The 20182-nt window shown below is 44.2% G+C and overlaps 1 protein-coding gene across 1 annotated transcript in view; it reads left to right on the plus strand.

Moving 5' to 3' along the window:
• The window catches only part of LOC309566042 (cadherin-1-like), a gene marked incomplete at both ends in the record, with an annotated part of 135172 nt that overhangs the window by 20189 nt on the left and 94801 nt on the right, over positions 1-20182 (plus strand). Inside the window, 2 exons of the mRNA XM_082271065.1 lie at positions 12212-12378; positions 16847-17055. Of these exons, the coding sequence (XP_082127191.1) occupies positions 12212-12378; positions 16847-17055 (376 nt within the window). The remainder of the gene's footprint in view (positions 1-12211; positions 12379-16846; positions 17056-20182) is intronic.

Raw genomic sequence — 20182 nt, forward strand, 5'->3', positions numbered from 1 at the left:
ATCCGGTGTCAATCATAGCCTTGGTGGTGATCCTAGTTTGGTCCCACTGCAATGTTAATTGAACAAAAAGATAAGGATTAGAAAAGGAAGTTGTGAGTCCCCCTAGCAAGACATTTGAACACTCACCCTCTTTTCTGCGGACAAGAGGACAGTCGTTTACCAAATGATTCGGGGATGCGCAGTACATGCAAAGATGTTCGGTTTTCCTCCTGGCACGTTCAGAAAGGGTCAGAGGTGGACGTATCATTCCTACTTCCATAGGAGTAGGGTCAGCAGGCAACATCCGAGAAGGACTGGAAAATGGTGAGCCCATCTTCTCAGCCTTTCTTTCTCGTAGTCGTCTGTCAATATTGATACTGGTCTGGATCAGTCCCTCTAGAGTGCCAGGTAAATCCGCTCGGGAGAGCTCGTCTTTAACGGCCTCAGATAGGCCAAGTCTAAACTGCGTTCGCAAAGATGTGTCGTTCCACCCTGAATCAGGGGACCATCTTTTAAAATTCGCCACGAAATCTTCAACAGGTCTCCTTCCTTGTTTTAAGGCCCGTGATTGGGTGTCAGCGGTACTCTGCTTGTTGGGGTCTTCATATAAAGTAGCAAGTTGTGCTAGAAATAAGGGATAAGAATTAAGGAGTGGATCATCCTTTTCAAAGAGAGCATCTGCCCAGGCCCGGGGTTCACCCGTTAAATAGGAGATGATGGTACAAATCTTAATTTCTCTATCGCTCATTGACAGACGTAGTCCTCGGTGATACAGCACCTTCGGGTTATGTTGCCTCCACAGGAGCAGGACTAGACAGGAAATTAAAATGCTCTGGCCACACCCTAGGGGCAGTCCCAGAGGGTATATCCTCTCTCTCTCTGCCTCAGCAAATCAGTTATTTTCTGTCTAGTTAGGAGTAAGGACCTAGATACCTTGCTGGGATCTTCGGTCCTGGCAAGATTTTTTTCTTAAAAAGATTTTTTAGACAGCTTTTTTCTCCAGTGTTCCTGTGAGATCTTCAAGCAAGAAAGCTGAACTGGGCGACGGGCTGGATGTTGAGATCCGGTGGTCACCCCAGTTCAGCCTACGAGCGCGTGCAGGCCATAGCTCCGCGCTGGGTCGGCCGCGACAAAGTCCCATTAAGGGACTGACCCCGCGAGTTAAACGTCTCGCTGAAACGCCAAAGACCATGAGTCACGGCGTCCGTATTGGTCGACAGCCCTCCCGCCCCGGTGGAGAGGGGTACTGTCAGGAGTTGGTGCCCGCCTGGTTCCGGTATGGTGAGTAGTATGTTCCCCCTTTTCCCCCTGACGGGTCTTGTGGTGAACGCGGGCCCCTCTCTGTATGGTAAGATAGAGTCCCCCTCTATCCTATAATATGGCACAGATCCCCCTACTTTGAGTGTGATTTTATGTGCAAAAAGCCAGGAGGCTTGGTTTGGGAGCTAACAATCTAATTGTATACATGTTTAAAAGATTGTAATCAGTGGCAGTCTGGGAATCTTACTGTGATAAGAATAAGGTACCTACCAGTCAGAAGCCACGGACATGTAGACTGCCTTCCTAGTCAAATCTCCAGCTATAGCAGGCCTTCCGAACGGCCATGCGGTCCGCCAGGGCCGGTACCGCCAACCACGCCAAAAATCCCCATGCAGAGATAGTGTTGTGTGCCCTGCAGCACACCGCTATTCGGTACAGGCCGCCGCCATTTTTTTTGCTGGATTGCACGAGCCGCCATTTTGGCGTAGCCTCGTGTCTCCAGCATGGGGGCGGCCATGTTTGAGGTGATCCAAACACCTCGTGGAGCTAGGGGAGGCGCCGGAAGGCGTGCAGAGGGGCGGAGCCGCCTCCTTTCTTCCTGGGCAGCCAGCCAAAAGACTTCCTGTTTGTCAAGACAGCGCTGTAACCTGTTGCAGTTAAACTCTGAGCATCAAGTGGTGAGCCTGGGGGTCTATCTCTCTCTCTCTCTCTCTCTCGATCGATAGGGATCCCTAGCAGGTAACACTAAGGGGCTTTTGTGGCGCTGGGGGTCTGTGAAAAAAAAAAAAAAAAAAAGTTTTTTATTTTTGAATTATATTATCCGGGAAGTTACTGGAATAATCATGGACCCTGCCACACAAATTCCCCCACCTGTTTCCCTCGAGGGGGCCACGGGACCCGCCGGTGCACAGAGTGTAGAGGCATTTACAGCAATTTTGGAGTCTATGGTGGCTCGGGTGGAGGCGGCCTGTCAGGGACGAGGGTCAAGGAAGCGACCCCCGCCTACCCCTATATTATCTGACACCTCTGACTCAGATTCAGAGATGGTCACTGCAGTTGCAGGTCCCTCTGCAAGGGCTGTTACCTCAGGTAAAGCTCCCTCAGACAGTGAGGAGGACGTTTCTTCTCCCGCTATAATTCAGGAAGAAGCATTGGTGGACGCACTAGTTGTGGCAGTGCAGGAAACCTTAAAACTTGAGGTTTTACCGGCAGAAGCAACTGATACAGAGATTCCTTTTGGTACTAACAAGCCCATCAAAACGGTGAAGGTTTTTCCTGTACCCAAGTGTTTTGGTAATAAGATTAAAGGAGAATGGGAGCATTCTAAACGTACCTTTACTATTTCCAAGCGTATTGCTAGACGCTATCCGTTTGAGGAATCCATCATTAAGAAATGGATGGTACCACCAGTGGTGGATCCACCTATTTCCAGGCTGAATAAAGCCACGGTTATCCCAGTGGAGGACACTTCGTCCTTTAAGGATCCGGTGGATCGAAAGATGGAAGCAGAGTCCCGCACCATCTTCTCTCTGATAGGGTCAGCATTTAGACCAGTAATTGTTATTGGTCTAGTTTCCCAGACACTTACGGAATGGGCGAGTATGGTACGCCAAGACCTTAGGGGAAAAGATATTCCCCAGGAAACATCTGATTTGATGGAACAGATTATACAAGGGCTACAGTTTATCTGTGACGCAGCCTTGGACACTACTCCCCTATTAGGGCATGCATCTATGTCAGCGGTAATCCTCAGACGTGTGCTGTGGTTAAAATGCTGGTCAGCTGACCTAGGTTCCAAAAAGACCTTGACGAATCTCCCCTTTCAGGGGAATCGTCTATTTGGGGCCACCCTAGATGAAATCATTAAGGATGCCACTGGGGGCAAGAGCACTTTTTTGCCACAGGCTGCTAAAGCTAAGGGACCTCGCAACAAGCGAGGACCTTTCTTTACCGCCCATAAAGGGTTCGCACGCCCGGCTGGAACAAGCGGGAAAGGCAAAACTCCTCCAGGAGGGTTCAAGAAAGGCTGGTCGGACAAACAGAGGACCGACTCAGCCAAACCCAAAGCAAAGGAGTACACAGCCTGAAGGTGCGCCCCCACCCGGTTTGAGGGTGGGGGGACGTTTTCACCGGTATTCAGGACATTAGATCGAGCATCAACTACTACTACCGGTGCGATTCTTCCCTTCCAACATTTAAGTACTACAGGGAGCGGTAGTCACCGTTCCCTGAATAGATCTTTTCCTTTACCTTTTCCTAAGATTAGTCTCTATTCCCCACAGGAATCGGATCTGGTTGACCAGACAGGCCAAGAAGCCTCTAGCCGGGTGACTTCGGTCCCTGAGGTTCAACCAGAAAAGATCACCCTTCCTGATAGCAATCAGGTATCTGATAGATGTGTGGGAACAGAAAACGACCAGACTTTCTCGGATGGTCGGGGCCAGATAGCTCTAGGGACGCCTGGTTCAGATCCAGTCAGCACCAGTGGTCCTAGAAATTCTAGGCTGGCCTCGTCAAGCCGGCCTGGCCGACTTGGACAGGCTAGTCGCAGACGTTCCGTGGGAACTTCGTCTCAGGGAGTGTCTGTGGTCTCAAGGACCAATTTACCATCGTGCTTTACAGTCGCTGGTTTTAATGGCCTGGCCATTGAGACCCAAGTACTGAAGGACAGAGGTTTGTCAGCTTCAGTCATTCCTACCCTTATTAAAGCAAGGAAAGCGACTTCCAGCAAGGTCTATTATCACACATGGAAGACTTATATTGCGTGGTGCGAATCTTTAGGATTTCCTCCACGTACCTATTCGGTGACTCGAATATTGGCTTTTTTGCAACAAGGGGTTGAGCAGAAGCTAGCCTTGAGCACCATCAAGGGTCAAGTTTCAGCATTAGCAATCTTCTTTCAGAAACCTTTAGCTACCAAGTCCTTGGTGCGGAATTTCATTCAGGGGGTGCGGCACCTGGCTCCACCAGTCCGCGCGCCTTTACCGCCCTGGGATCTTAATTTAGTTTTGTCGGTTCTACAGAAACCTCCCTTTGAAAACATCAGGGAGATTCCCTTGTTTACTTTATCCCAGAAGGTGGCCTTCTTGGTGGCTATCACTTCTGCTCGCAGGGTGTCAGAACTGGCTGCATTATCATGCCAGTCCCCATACCTAGTGATTCATAGGGATAAGGTAGTACTTCATCCTAAGCCATCCTTTCTTCCTAAGGTGGTTTCAGATTTTCATCTGAATGAAGATATTGTACTACCTTCCTTGTGTCCTCAGCCCAAGCATCATCGGGAACATGCGTTGCATTCCTTGGATGTGGTTCGGGCAATCAGGGTATACCTGAAAGCTACGGAATCATTCCGTAAGACGGATTCACTTTTTGTGATCACGGATGGCCCCAGAAAGGGTTTGCCTGCATCTGCCGCGACCATTGCCAAATGGATTAGACAGACGGTGGTACAGGCTTATTCTATTAAGGGTCAGAGTCCTCCGTTCCCTGTTAGGGTGCATTCCACTCGAGCGCTCAGTACTTCCTGGGCCTTTCGCCATCAGGCGTCAGTGGTCCAGGTATGTAAGGCGGCCACCTGGTCGTCGGTACATACCTTTACAAAATTCTATAAAATTGATGTGACGGCATCGGCGGATGCCTCATTTGGCCGCAAGGTTTTGCAGGCCGCAATTTGAGGAGACCGGTGGTCTACCTCGAGGGTTTTTTTCTGTTTGAAAAATTTCTTTTTTGTTGAGTCTCATCATTAAGGATGAGCATTGTAAACTTCTAGTTGGCACCGGTTGGGCCTTCTAGATTGGGATTTGATTTCCATTTTCCCACCCCTCATTTGTGATACTGCTCTGGGACGTCCCGAAGGTGCTGTATCACCGAGGACTACGTCTGTCAATGAGCGATAGAGAAAAATGGATTTTTGTAAAATCTTACCGTAAAATCCTTTTCTCTTAGCTCATTGACAGACGTAGTCCCCGCCCCTCTGTTTTGGAGTTGGGTTGGGTTAAAATTTCTAAAGACTGCTTTTGACATAACTGATTTGCTGAGGCAGAGAGAGAGAGGATATACCCTCTGGGACTGCCCCTAGGGTGTGGCCAGAGCATTTTAATTTCCTGTCTAGTCCTGCTCCTGTGGAGGCAACATAACCCGAAGGTGCTGTATCACCGAGGACTACGTCTGTCAATGAGCTAAGAGAAAAGGATTTTACGGTAAGATTTTACAAAAATCCATTTTTGGTCAGTGGTGTAGGTTAGAGGTTTTAACAAAAAAAAACAATCGACATGCGTTTTTAAATTCACGGAATTTGCTCCGATCACCAGAAAACACTATAGGAGGGTTTATCTTAGGCTCACGGGGCTGAGCAGCAGGAGGCTGTGTGAGACGGCCAAGCTGCTGTCTCAAGGTTTGATTGTCATTTTTTACCTCTGTAAGCGCAAGGATCAATGCATCTACTTGCTGTTTTAATTGTAGTACATGAGTGGATAATTCTGCTGAATCCATATTTTTTTTAATGGCTCGTTCAATCTGTAACGTTCATGCGTTTTTGTTTGTGGATGGATTTACAGCTGCAGAATTATTACACTCAGTAGCCTTGTAGAGAATCTGTTGAACAACATATCCAACTCTCAGGACTTCATCACCGTGTACAGCCTGTTATATACTATATATATATTAATAGATGTTTAATGGAGGGATAGAGTATATGAGGATATATAGATGAGAGACAGGCTATTGTATGGTGAGCACTAGAAGTAGTATTAGGAGAGTTGCAGGTGTTGGTAAAGCAGAGAGGTTCTGATGTCAAGTATAGTGCAGATGGTAAGAGGACACAGATGGAGTATACTTAGACAGAGTAACCTAGTGCAAGGATAGTTCAAGGTAGTCCCAAGAGCTAACAGTCTTATGCAGATGATAGTGAATAGATAGATACAGATAGTCTTGGTAATTGCAGTAGATGACAGTAGGAGATTGGTTAGCAAGAATCCCCTGCGGGGTACTTATCACTTAGATAGGTTTAGGAATAACAGTGTCCATTGGAGAGGGGTGATCCCGTAGCGAGATACGGATCACCAGCGAGGTTTCCGGCTTCAGTTCAGCAAGGGAGGTATGTCAGCAGCTCCGGCTTCTCAGGCGTAGGTGCGATGAACATGTGGGTTTGAACGAGCGATGAGTGAGAGCAAACCGGCGATTGAAATAGCCGCTCATAGCGGCGCTCGGCAATGATGTCATCCGGTCTTAAAGGTATATGCGTCTCTTGTTACACAAGATGGGACGCAATTAGGAGAGGAGAAATATGGAGACAAGGGTACCAGAGGTACCGGAACATTACAGAGATGCGCCAAACAAATTTAAAAAGGTGTATCTCACATGTACCGATACAGACTATCCCGCAATGTAATTTTTTACACTCAAACAGGGTGTATATTGAATAGCGGAATAGGACAAATTTTACAAAACGGTGTATCTCACACGTACAAACACAAACTAGGCCCCGATTACAATTTTTTGTACCCTAAAGGCAGGATGAGGAAGAGGAGTAGGAGGAGTTGGGAACAGGAGGCAAACTGAAGCGCCCTGCAATCCTCAGCGGTAGAAGGAGATGCGCCAAACAAATTTAAAAAGGTGTATCTCACATGTACCGATACAGACTATCCCGCAATTTAATTTTTTACACTCAAACAGGGTGTATATTGAATAGCGGAATAGGACAAATTTTACAAAACAGTGTATCTCACACATACAAACACAAACTAGGCCCCGATTACAATTTTTTGTACCCTAAAGGCAGGATGAGGAGTAGGAGGAGTTCGGAACAGGCAGGAGGCAGACTGAAGCACCCTCAAATCCTCGGCAGTATGAGATGCGCCCCAAAAATTGGAAAGGTGTATCTCACACGTACCGACACAGACTATCCCGCAATTTAATTGTTTTTACCCAAAGGTGTAGATTGAATAGCGGAATAGAAAATATGATATCAAAAGGTGTATGTATCTCACACGTACCGACACAGACTATCCCGCAATTTAATTGTTTATACCCAAAGGTTTTGATTAAATAGCGGAATAGAAAATATTATCAAAAAAAGGTGTATGTATCTCACACGTACAGAACCAGACTAGGCCCCAATTACTATTTTTTGCACCCCCAAAGGCAGGATGAGGAGTAGGAGGAGATCGGAACAGGCAGCACCCTCAAATCTTCAGAAGTATGAGATGCGCCCCAAAAAATGGAAAGGTGTATCTCACACGTACCAACACAGACTATCCCGCAATTTAATTGTTTATACCCAAAGGTTTTTATTGAATAGCGGAATAGAAAATATTACCAAAAAAAGGTGTATGTATCTCACACGTACAGAACCAGACTAGGCCCCAATTACTATTTTTTGTACCCCCAAAGGCAGGATGAGGAGTAGGAGAAGTACGGAACAGGCAGCACCCTCAAATCTTCAGAAGTATGAGATGAACCCCAAAAATTGGAAAGGTGTATCTCACACGTACCAACACAGACTATCCCTCAATTTAATTGTTTATACCCAAAGGTTTTTATTGAATAGCGGAATAGAAAATATGATATAAAATTGGTGTGATTTATCAATAGCACATGTGAACAGCAGTGTCTTATATCATTCAGCTCTGCTGCAGGCTATGGAGGGGGAAAAAAAAATCCCCTTTTAAGTTTGTAATTTTTAACTAGATTAGTACAGACTATGCCACAATTTAATTTTTTTAACCCAAGGGTGTATATTGAATAGTGGATTGGAAAAAAGTGTATAATTTTTTAAATCACTCAATAATAGCACATGTGAACACAGCAGTGTATTATCACAGTCAGCACAGCAGCACTGAAGGAAAAACGCTGCACACAGTGACTGATAGAAAAAGACTTTTCTCCCTCCTCCTCAGTGGGCAAAAAAGATTGTTTTCACTGCACCCCACACACAGCAAAATCGATGTGGACCACTGACACCTGCCTATCTCCAGCCTCTCCCTAAAAGGATTGATAAGATCGGTCACTGCAAACCCCCCCCCCCCCCCCACACAGCAAGATCGATTGTAGAACACTGACCCTAAAAATCAGCTGCCTCGCCCTAAAATGCCCTACAACTCGCCCTGTCCCTCAATTCTATCCGGACACAAATGATTTTTGCCTGTCTGTCCCTAATCAGCAGCCAGCACGTATGATGTGTGCTCTGTCCCTGAACTACACAGCAGAATGACGCAGCGGCGCTGGCTCGAACTTATAAAGACTTGGTCACATGCTTCAGATGGCCAATCACAGCTACTAATACATTTGTAGGCATGGCTGGGATGGCTTAAGGCACACCAGTTAAACACTTGTTGATTGGCTGTTGAAAGCCCGCCATGAAAAGCGCGCCAATGCATACAAAACCCGGTAACAAAAATCCAATTATTCGGTACAAACACGAATAATACAGTCCGCGTTCGCTCAACACTAATCACTATACATTATATATCATTATACCTTATATATCATTATACATTATATATCATAGGCTGTCCCTGTATCTATTCCTGTCAATGTCTCTGTCCCTGTCCCTGTATCTGTCTCTGTCCCTGTCTCTGTACCTGTCCCTGTCCCTGTATCTATCCCTGTCCCTGTACCTGTCCCTGTACCTGTCGCTATCCCTGTATCTATCCCTGTCCCTGTACCTGTCCCTATCCCTGTACCTGTCTCTGTCCCTGTCCTTCGGCTCGGAGAAGTGGTTGTAGCGGATGATCTGCAGCTGCAGGCGTCACCCCGGTACCGTTTTTTAGAGCCAGCGGTCAGATTTCAGAAGATAGCAGCTGATGCGGCTCAGCTTTTAAAAAAAAATACAGTGTTAAAATAAAAAAAATGAATAAAACAGATAGGAATTTTTTTTTTAAAGCACCCCCGTCCCGTGAGCTCATGCACAAAATAAATACGTAAGTCGCGCCCGCAAATAAAAACGGTGTTCAAATCACACATGTGAGATATCGCTACGCTATCGCTATTGCCAGAGTGAGAGCAATAATTCTAGCCATAGACCTCCTCTGAAACTCTAAACTGGTAACCATTAATAATCTTTAAAGAGTCACCTACAGAGATTTTTAAGTACCGTAGTTTGTCCCCATTCCACAAGTGTGCGCAATTTTAAACTGTAACATGTAACTCGGCGTCACTTCATCTTTCACAATGTACAAAAAAAGTTGGCTGACTTTACGGTTTCCTTTTTTTTTTTTTAATTCAGTCAAATGTATTTTTTCCTAAAAACATTGTGTTTGAAAGACCGCTGCGCAAATACTACGTGACAAAAAAATGTTGCAACGACTGCCATTTTATTCTCCAGAGTCTTTGCTAAAAAATTATATATAATGTTTGGGGGTTCTAAGTAATTTTCTAGCTAAAAATGCAGATTTTTAACTTGAAAACAACAAATGTCAGAAATAGGCCCGGTCCTTAAAGTGTAACTCCACTTTAGTTGAGAAAAAAAAAATATTAAAATTAAATAAAAAAAAAAAAAATCATTCAATTCTGGGTGATCTCTGTACGTTGCAGGGATTTTAACAAACTTTGTTGCAGATTCCTTCCTTTTATTAATCTGAAGAAATCTCCTCTGTGCTGAGTGGCTCTAATGGGAGTGGTTTCATAATTATCTATCAGCTGTGGCAGCTGCAGGGCTCTAATGAGGAAATCTGCTGGGCCTGCATCCCTTTAGACGTGTTCCTATTGGGAGTAGATATGGGCTTGGGCAGGTTCCAATCCATACGTGCGGATCCCGCCAGGAAGCCGACACTGCACTCCACTAATCACAGGCAGTGAGACATTTCCTGACCTGTGCAGCTGCGGATCGGGAAATGTTTCACTGCCTGTGATTAGCGGAGTGCAGGGTCGGCTCCCTGGCGGGATCAGGCACGTACGGACTCAAACACGCCCGAGCTCATATCTGATTGGGGGTATCTCACCAAAAATGAAATTTTTGTTGCAGGGGATGCCAGAAATCTGACTTGTATCTTAGTGCAGACTTCTGGGAAAATTTGTGAGCCAATCACACAAGCAGGAAATTATGTTTCTGGGGTGTGGTCAGTATATATTCTGTGCACAGAACACCTCCAGACAGCCATATTGCATTTTCAGAAAATTACAGCAGCTGCAGATTGAAAAGGAAAGATAATTTTTAATAACATTCAATTACAATATACTTTGTGTCGCAATTGTATACGCTATATTGTTTTTTTCTTTATTTGCTGATTCCCCCCCCCCCCCCCCCCCCCACGAAAGTGGAGTTACTCTGCCTTCTCCCTCCTTTGTGATTAAGTATAGAGAGAAAATGAAGAAAGCACTAACCATCTAAGGACGCTGTCCTCCTCTCTGCTTTATCTAAATGCAACCCCTCGAGGCTAAAATCTAAAAAATAATCTGAGACTTTATCACCCCCGAGTCTTATTCAAGGAAGAAGCGTACTTTGCAAATTCTTTAGCAAGAGACTCCCACTTATCTCTTGCCAAGATAAGCAGGGTGCACACCTCCTTCTGACCACCAGAAACCTCTGCAGCCTTGCTTTTCCTGAACAGCTTACACAGCATATTTACTTTGCACAAGCTACACAACACACAGCAGAAAACAGGTCTGCTTCAGTTGAACTTTAGCGCAAATCCCGGACGAGCCCCCAGTTGCTTTGCTTTGGTGTCTAGTAAGGTCACGTGTAATAAAGCAAGGAAGCTCAGAACTCTGCAGTGTATTAATGTGCTTTTACTAAATGAAAAATACTGTACATACAAAACTATTACAATTATAGGTATATCTGTCAGTCTTGTATTGTATTCCTATAATTATAACCGTAATTGTAATAGTTTTCTATGTACAGCATTTAGTAAAAGAACAATATTACACTGCAGAAGTCTAAGCTTCCTTGCTTTATTGCAACGTGACCTTACTAGACACCAAAGCAAAACATTGACCTAAAGCAGAAAAATAATAACTGAACATTAATTTCTTTTTTTTTTTTCAATTCTAACCCTAATAAAGAAAGAAATGATGTAGCTGTTTGCTCCATCTGCTTATCAGGGGAGCCTGATCAGTAGTTTTGCCTGTTACATGTGTCCATGTGGGATTCACTTGGTCTGAGGGAGTGTCTCCACTGTATCCAATAGGGGAGCCTGTTGGAAAGTGGAGGAAACCTAGCCAGTGACACACAGGCTTTGTAACTGTTCCAGTGGGTTGGCACAGAGAGTGGTGCATCCTGGGATAGGTTATAAAAGCCAAGTGCACATGTGACAGGGAGTCTTTGGGTGGGAAGCCAGGTCCCAGAAGGAGGGTAATGGTTGGTCTCTAGTCCTGTCAGCAAGGAAGGTGGTCACAGGCAGTCGACATAGTGGACCAAGAGTGTGGTGCTGAGCCAGGATGTCCAGAATACTGACAAGCGGAGCTGAAGGCAGAGCAACCCAGGGAAAAACAGTGTCCGTGAGTACCGGGAAGCTTGCCAGGGGTCTTCTCAAGAAGGGGACCACACCGGTGGAGAGTCAGTGGACAAGGGGCTAGCATGCAGGGGAAGTGAGAAAGGGGGTGCCAAGTCAGGACCCTGAGAGGAAATTCAGTCAGGAACCTATTTTTTACTTCACTTCAGTGGCAAGGTGAAGCAGCGGCCTTGCCGCACTCTTTACAGATAGTGTCCTCAGCACTTGTGCATAGTTCAAGTTGGAGTATCCCACTCATCCCTTCTCCCATCCAAGTTCCAAAATAAAATACAAAACCCAAATCCCCTGGACTTTTCATTGTCTGAGCCAAGTCTTAAAGTGATAAGTTTTACGGACTGTTGCTATGGGTAACCCAGGGGAATCCACACTTAGCAGCTCCCAAGGGGGCAGTGCTACATACAAAACAATTATACATTTCCTTTAACATTGTAGGAGGATGTCACGTCTCTGTGGCATTGGTGTGGCTAGATACACCCCAGATGCCTGGTTAGATACACTCCATGTACATCTAATGATTAAAGTTCTCTTTTGTATTCTATATTCTCTAACCAATGTTTTCTTTCTCTTTCCCTGCGGCAGATTACGGGAGGATTGGCAGACTGGGACATTTGTCGCTATGATTTTGCCCATAAGGAGTACCATTTCTCTGTGCCCAGATCTCTGGAGCCCGGCACCGTGGTGGGTCAAGGTAAGAGTACCGGTCATGGTTTCACTTTGATTTGACTATAATCCAGATGGAGTGATGAGAAGCTTCTGTGACACAGATAATTCAGGGCAGCTTTCCTCCTTCTATCTTTTGCTATCTAAGGCTGTAGAAGGCTATCAGGAGGATGGCTGGGTGGGATCTTCAGGTGGATGGTTTGCATTCTTGAAGCTACAGATTTGTCTACCTTCTACATTGAAAGTGAATGTTATCAATGAATGAGAAGGCTACAGAGTGGCCGTACAGGAATTTAACAGCCAGGGGCTTCGGTCTTCCAGTAGTAGTACATATTCACTGACAGTTGTTAAGAAATTTTTTAAAAATGCCTTTACAGAGGATAAAGAATAAACTATAAGAAAAGAAAAGAAACAGCAGTGCCTCCCCATAGTGCAGCATTAAAAAGTAAATGACAATTTATTGAAAGATAAAAATGCACTCACAAAAATACACCTGTGTACGTCATGGCATAAGGGTGACATGGGAGCCAGAAATGTCCAAGGGGCAGCCAGAGAACCACCAGCCTTGGCCACTGGCTGGGAATGAAGCGTGCTGAAGATAGAAGAAGCCGCTGTCACTGCAATCAGTGTTCAACCCGGGACTGGAATTCCCAACATCACTGTAGACATGTACTATAGAAATGGGCCGGGTTTCAAAGCCGGTCAGCTTCTTCATCAGCCAAAGTGGCTACTTATGTGAGAGGCAGAAATTGCCTGCTGCTGAAGGACTCCCTGAGAACCTCCGAAGGAATGTTAGGGTTCTGTTGAACTCTGGTTGGGGAAGGTTTCTCTATAGCATGGGTGTCCAACCTTTTGTCTTCTCTGGGCCACATTGAGTGTAGAGAAATTTTCTCGGGCCGCATATAAAATATATACTATAGTTAAGGTATATAAGTAATAAAATGCTGCCGTGCCCTTCCCACGCCGCCGGGCCCCTCCCTCCCCCAGCACTAATTTAACACAACTAGAGGATGATCAAATGAAATGGAATCAGTATACAGAGGTTTACTTCTTCTGAGAGATATTAAAGGAACACTCTAACCACCATGGCCACTTCAGTGATTTGAAGTGGTCATGGTGGTAGGAGTCAGAAACACTGCACATGCTCCCCTCCCCTCTGAGGCAGCCTCTGCCTACCGTTAGTTGGAAGCTGCTGTGGCAATGCCCCCGACCAGACTTCCTTCCTCCCCAGCAAAAAAAAAAAAAATTGTCAGGGGCAGTGGGCCGAATTGCCTGCGGTTCCGGGCTGCAGGTTGGACATGCCTGCTCTATATATATATAAAATAGATAAATTAATTCAATTAAATATTTACAATATATCTCTGGAGGAGATGACTCTGGATACAATCTGCATGCAGTGTTGAAGGTAATTATCCAGGTTTCTGTATGGGGGGGGACTTTCTAGTACATAGCCTTGGATGTTTCATTATACAGCGCTGCTTGAGTTGTATAGGAAAAGCCTGCAAAGTATAAGTCTGGCATCTGAATTTACCACAACTGAGCTCGTGCTTTGTGGTGTTGGATGGTCAGTATTGTGCGTGGAAGAATAATGTTATATGTCTGCAACCATTGTGCAACTTCCCCCAGCGTCTAGCCTGCTAGGAATTACTTCCTTTTCTTTCTCATTAGTTACTCTAAAGGGAAATTTCCACTTTTGTAAGGAAAAAAATAGCAACAAAAATATATATGATATAGTTTATACAATTGCAGCACAAATCAGATTGAATGTTTTTTTAAAAATGATCTTTCCTTTTCAATCTGCAGCCCCTGTCATTTTCTGTAAAATGCAATATGGCCGCCTGGAGACCCCCCCCTGAAAATGTAATTTCCTGTTTATGTGATTGACTGACTGATTTTCCCAGAAGCCTGCACTAAGATACAAGTCATATTTTGGGCATCCCCTGCTACAAAATTGTCATTTTTGGTGAGATCCTCCCAAGGGGTTAATCACCTCTAAAGGGATATGAAGAAACAATAAAGACGGGAGGATTCAATGAGCTAATGTGTTACCAACATCCTTTCATTTCTTTCAAAAACTCGATGTATGTTTAGCTCCTATGGGCAACAATCTATAACACTTTGTTATAAAAATCAGAATAATCTTTATTTATACATCATAAAACGCATTTCCAATAAAAAAATACATGGCTGACATATCAAACATCCTAACAGGCAGCTCTATATTACAGCAATACCCAGATAATATCTGATGTGTCAATACTTCAATTTATGTCCTATAATCAGGGGAACCAAACTCAGTTCAATTTTTGTATCTTCCTTGGGGGTCGGAGTATGCCAGTCTGGAACAGAATTGTAACAAAATGTAAGACAATTGTATTCCAATATCATATCTACAGTATATCCGTATACAATCATCAGTTTGCAGCTGCAGAAAAATAAAGGCTCATAGGAAATAACTAGTTAAACTATTTCAAAGGGTTTTTTTGCTTTGTTTTGTATTTTTTGGTCCTGTTGGGGAGATTTATCTTTATTTCCTGTCCTGCAGACATGAATAAAATGGAAGAGAGTCTCCCCAGAGTGAAGATGCCCTCCTGGTTGCCCCCCCCCCCCCTCTGCCCCTGTGACATACAGGTCAAATACTGTACAGGGGGAGGGGGGGTCTCTCCAGCTGAGGCATAGAGAGCAATAAAAACCTGATAGGGGGTTTAACCCTTACCCTCTCTCTCCCTTACCCCTTGGCATTAGATACAGTGCCTTGCAAAAGTATTTGGCCCCCTTGAACTTTTGCCACATTTCAGGCTTCAAACATAAAGATATAAAACTGTAATTTTTTGTGAAGAATCAACAACAAGTGGGACACAATCATGAAGTGGAACGAAATTTATTGGATATTTCAAACTTTTTTACCAAATAAAAAACTGAAAAATTGGGCGTGCAAAATTATTCAGCCCCCTTAAGTTAATACTTTGTAGCGCCACCTTTTGCTGCGATTACAGCTGTAAGTCACTTGGGGTATGTCTCTATCAGTTTTGCACATCGAGAGAATTTTTTACCCATTCCTCCTTGCAAAACAGCTCGAGCTCAGTGAGGTTGGATGGAGAGCGTTTGTGAACAGCAGGTTTCAGTTCTTTCCACAGATTCTCGATTGGATTCAGGTCTGGACTGTGACTTGGCCATTCTAACACCTGGATATGTTTATTTGTGAACCATTCCATTGTAGATTTTGCTTTATGTTTTGGATCATTGTCTTGTTGGAAGACAAATCTCCGTTCCAGTCTCAGGTCTTTTGCAGACTCCATCAGGTTTTCTTCCAGAATGGTCCTGTATTTGGCTCCATCCATCTTCCCATCAATTTTAACCATCTTCCCTGTCCCTGCTGAAGAAAAGCAGCCCAAACCATGATGCTGCCACCACCATGTTTCACAGTGGGGATGGTGTGTTCAGGGTGATGAGCTGTGTTGCTTTTACACCAAACATAACATTTTGCATTGTTGCCAAAAAGTTTGATTTTGGTTTCATCTGAGCAGAGCCCCTTCTTCCACATGTTTGGTGTCTCCCAGGTGGCTTGTGGCAAACTTTAAACAACACTTTTTATGGATATCTTTAAGAAATGGCTTTCTTCTTGCCACTCTTCCATAAAGGCCAGATTTGTGCAGTATACGACTGATTGTTGTCCTATGGACAGAGTCTCCCCCCTCAGCTGTAGATCTCTGCAGTTCATCCAGAGTGATCATGGGCCTCTTGGCTGCATCTCTGATCAGTCTTCTCCTTGTATGAGCTGAAAGTTTAGAGGGACGGCCAGGTCTTCGTAGATTTGCAGTGGTCTGATACTCCTTCCATTTCAATATTATCGCTTGCACAGTGCTCCTTGGGATGTTTAAAGCTTGGGAAATCTTTTTGTATCCAAATCTGGCTTTAAACTTCTCCATAACAGTATCTCGGATCTGCCTGGTGTGTTCCTTTGTTCTTCATGATGCTCTCTGCGCTTTAAACGGACCTCTGAGACTATCACAGTGCAGGTGCATTTATACGGAGACTTGATTACACACAGGTGGATTCTATTTATCATCATTAGTCATTTAGGTCAACATTGGATCATTCAGAGTTCCTCACTGAACTTCTGGAGAGAGTTTGCTGCACTGAAAGTAAAGGGGCTGAATAATTTTGCACACCCAATTTTTAAGTTTTTTATTTGTTAACAAAGTTTGAAATATCCAATAAATTTCGTTCCACTTCATGATTGTGTCCCACTTGTTGTTGATTCTTCACAAAAAATTACAGTTTTATATCTTTATGTTTGAAGCCTGAAATGTGGCAAAAGGTCGCAAAGTTCAAGGGGGCCGAATACTTTCGCAAGGCACTGTATATCATTCTACACAATATTTATTTTAGTGAATATTCATTTTGAAGAGAAAATAGAGAATTCAATAGATGTGACCGATGCCTCCTGGTGGGATGACCTCAATGATCACACCTCCCCCTCTTTTATCTTTCAGTGGTCTTCATTACCTGCGGCCTGAAATCGAACGTTCGCTATGAATCCAAAGACTCTCATTTTGAAGTTCAGGCTGACGGCTCCATCGTTGTAAAGGAACCTCTAAAGCTTCATGGACACAAAGAGTTCGGTGTTGTGGCATTGGAGGGGAATAATGTTTCAACTGAGACCACCGTGATACTGAGAAAGCAACATCCCCACCACAAACAGGTGAGTCTCCTATATACCGTGCTGTATGAATGATGGGGGTCTTCCTTATATGGTGTCACCTGCATCCCTCCCTGCCTATAATATTACCATTGGTAGAGGAAGTGCCAGACTGAACAGGGCTTATTGATGCTGAAGGTATTCTTCCTTAGCTGTGTCCAACTTCTGTGAGATTGGATTGCAAATAGAGTCAGGGCAGCTTCAATGGGGCCCGGGTTCATTTATACACCAATATACCCTTTACTGTTAACCTACTGTATGGCAGAGCTGACCCAGAGAAGTGCTGGACTCTCCACACAGAACCACACAGGGGGAAGTACCGGACAGGTCCAGAGATACTTCTCCATGTGTCCCCTGTGGTCATTAATGCAATCCAAGTCAGAGGACCCATGGTTGTTGAGTAGTTGTACTCAGGATCCTTTGTACAGCTATACTGGGGAGGATCCATCCAGCCAAGGGAAGAGGTGGCAGCAAAGGATCAATATGGAGGACTTACTCTGAGGTCCCCATTGTCTGTAGCTGTGCCAATGGAAGTGATCTATGAATTATTCCATGATGTGAGTAGATGAGAACTCATGGAAGTTCATATCTAACTGATGATACCAATAAAGCAAAAGGGAAATATGCTTTTGTACTTCTTACAGTGATTTGTAATGACGGTGAACCAGCTGGCATCTGTAATCTGTAGATTATCCTTCCCAGATACGATGCCCCCTGCCAAGGGACATTCATTTACATTCCAGATTTACCAGCTGGGGGAAAATACAAGTTGTGGATTTCAGCCATTAAACCACGCGGTGTCTGACAGCTGAGGACTCAACTAACCTCCACTAACCTTACTAGAATCACGGTGATTGTTCTCCTTCTATGTGCCACATCCCTGCATCTATGAACCATAGGAAATTCCCCTTGGGGTTGGGACTTTTTAGGCACTAAAATAATTTACCACAGTACTATATAAAAAGTTTCATTTTATTGTATCACAAAGAATAAAAGCATTTACAAATTAAAAAAAAAACATTACGTCGATTTGCCCAGGATCGACTGCCTGCTGCAGTAAAACTGTGATGGGCGGTCGTTATGTGGTTAACATCAAAGGTTTATTAAAAAATATAGCAACTCACATTAAAAACCACAGCATCCAGTATGAATAGGTGACCGCGGGGTCCCCACACAGTACAGAATATCTCAATCCTCTACTTCCGGTCTCAGCCAAAAACCGGAAGTGACGTCAACCGGCTCCTCCCGACACGTTGCGTCACATACATGTGACTTTATCAAGGGGTGGTTGGAGTGTTGCATTCGGTCTCAACAATCTTTTACCACTGAGGCCGAGATAGACAGGCCCTGTCTGTAATGCAAGCAAACATAAAATAGACTCAGGTGGGTGTTCATATGCTGGATGGGCGGGCGGGTGGGTGGTTGTTCATATGCTGGGTGGGTGGTTGTTTGTTACTATGCTGGGTGGGTGTTCTGACTGATTCTGTCTGGAATCAGTCAGAATTTTTCCCAATCATGTGATCAATATAACAGCCATGATGCGGTGATCACATGAGGTTTGTTTATAAACAAACCTTGGAGGCGACAGAGATCACTGTATGTCAAATTTAGGGCACCAATGGTCATGAAGGGGTTACATGCTCATTCCACCCAGTACTGCTTTGTGTTGTACAGAATTTAAAAAAAACAAAAACGCTTCCGCTAAAGTGTCACTGAAACAAAACCGTACAATTATATCAATTGTGAATGGTAGCGGCACTCACTATATCACCACATATGATACACTAGAGAAATATGTTACTAATCATATTGCGCTACCATAAATATATTAAAGTGAGGGTGCCTAACCACAAATCAATCATTTATAGTACAGAATAAATATATTTAAAATATACAAATCAATCAATAATTTGTGTACTATATAGAAAAGTCCCAAATCCATATATAAGTCCAATAAATCTTATATGTAAATAAAGTGCTGAAAACAAGACCTAGATGAAAAAGTGTATCCGTATGCCAAGGGAACAACCCAAGTGATCCTACGCATCAGCAAACTACCAACACACCAAGACCACTTACTGGACCCTCAGACCTCAGAGTATAGGAGGTCTGACCACGTTTTAGGGAAAAATCCAAAAATAGATGGATGGATGGTCACTTCCTAACACACCGAGCGCTCTCTGATGGAATGGATGGATGAATGAACAACAATAAAAACCAAAAAGTGCAGCGCTGAAATCAGTATACAATTATATAGCTGAAAAGCTCATATAAAGAAAACAAAAAAGGAGAGGGGATAATGTCCAAATGAATAGTCCCAATATTAAGTGCAGAGATGTGAATCCACGTGCAAAATAACTTTCTTCCAGTGACACCAGGGAAAAGTGTAGGAAGGGGACACCCTTGTGCTCAGGTATAACAAGCAGCTTACCGAAATTCCGTGGCTGCTCAATTTAATGAGACAGCCTCTCCCAGCTAGTAGTAAACCAGTAGGTCAACCGATATCAAGCTCAGGTGCTTCGAAAGACTCCAAAAGCCGAAAGCCGTTTCCGGTGTGTTGTTAAACCGATCACATTAATATGTGGCACACTTGGAACTTCTCATATACTCCATTGAACGTAAAGCCATATGTAGAAAGAAACAGAGGCCCATAGCGTAATCCCGTAAACCAATAGGTAAATTTATTAAAAAAACTACTTACAATTTAAAAGACAAAAACAGGCATGTAGTATGTGCCGGTCATGGATCTAACCGCGGCGTCCCGTTCAGGTCGCAGTCTCCTCTGGAGGCGTGGGTTCGCATCCCACTTCTGACACCATCGGGACGCCGCGGTTAGATCCATGACTGGCACATACTACATGCCTGTTTTTGTCTTTTAAATTGTAAGTAGTTTTTTTAATAAATTTACCTATTGGTTTACGGGATTACGCTATGGGCCTCTGTTTCTTTCTACATATGGCTTTACGTTCAATGGAGTATATGAGAAGTTCCAAGTGTGCCACATATTAATGTGATCGGTTTAACAACACACCGGAAACGGCTTTCGGCTTTTGGAGTCTTTCGAAGCACCTGAGCTTGATATCGGTTGACCTACTGGTTTACTACTAGCTGGGAGAGGCTGTCTCATTAA

Source organism: Pelophylax lessonae (assembly GCF_965119305.1).
Source record: "Pelophylax lessonae genome assembly, chromosome: 10".
NCBI classification, from domain to species: domain Eukaryota; kingdom Metazoa; phylum Chordata; class Amphibia; order Anura; family Ranidae; genus Pelophylax; species Pelophylax lessonae.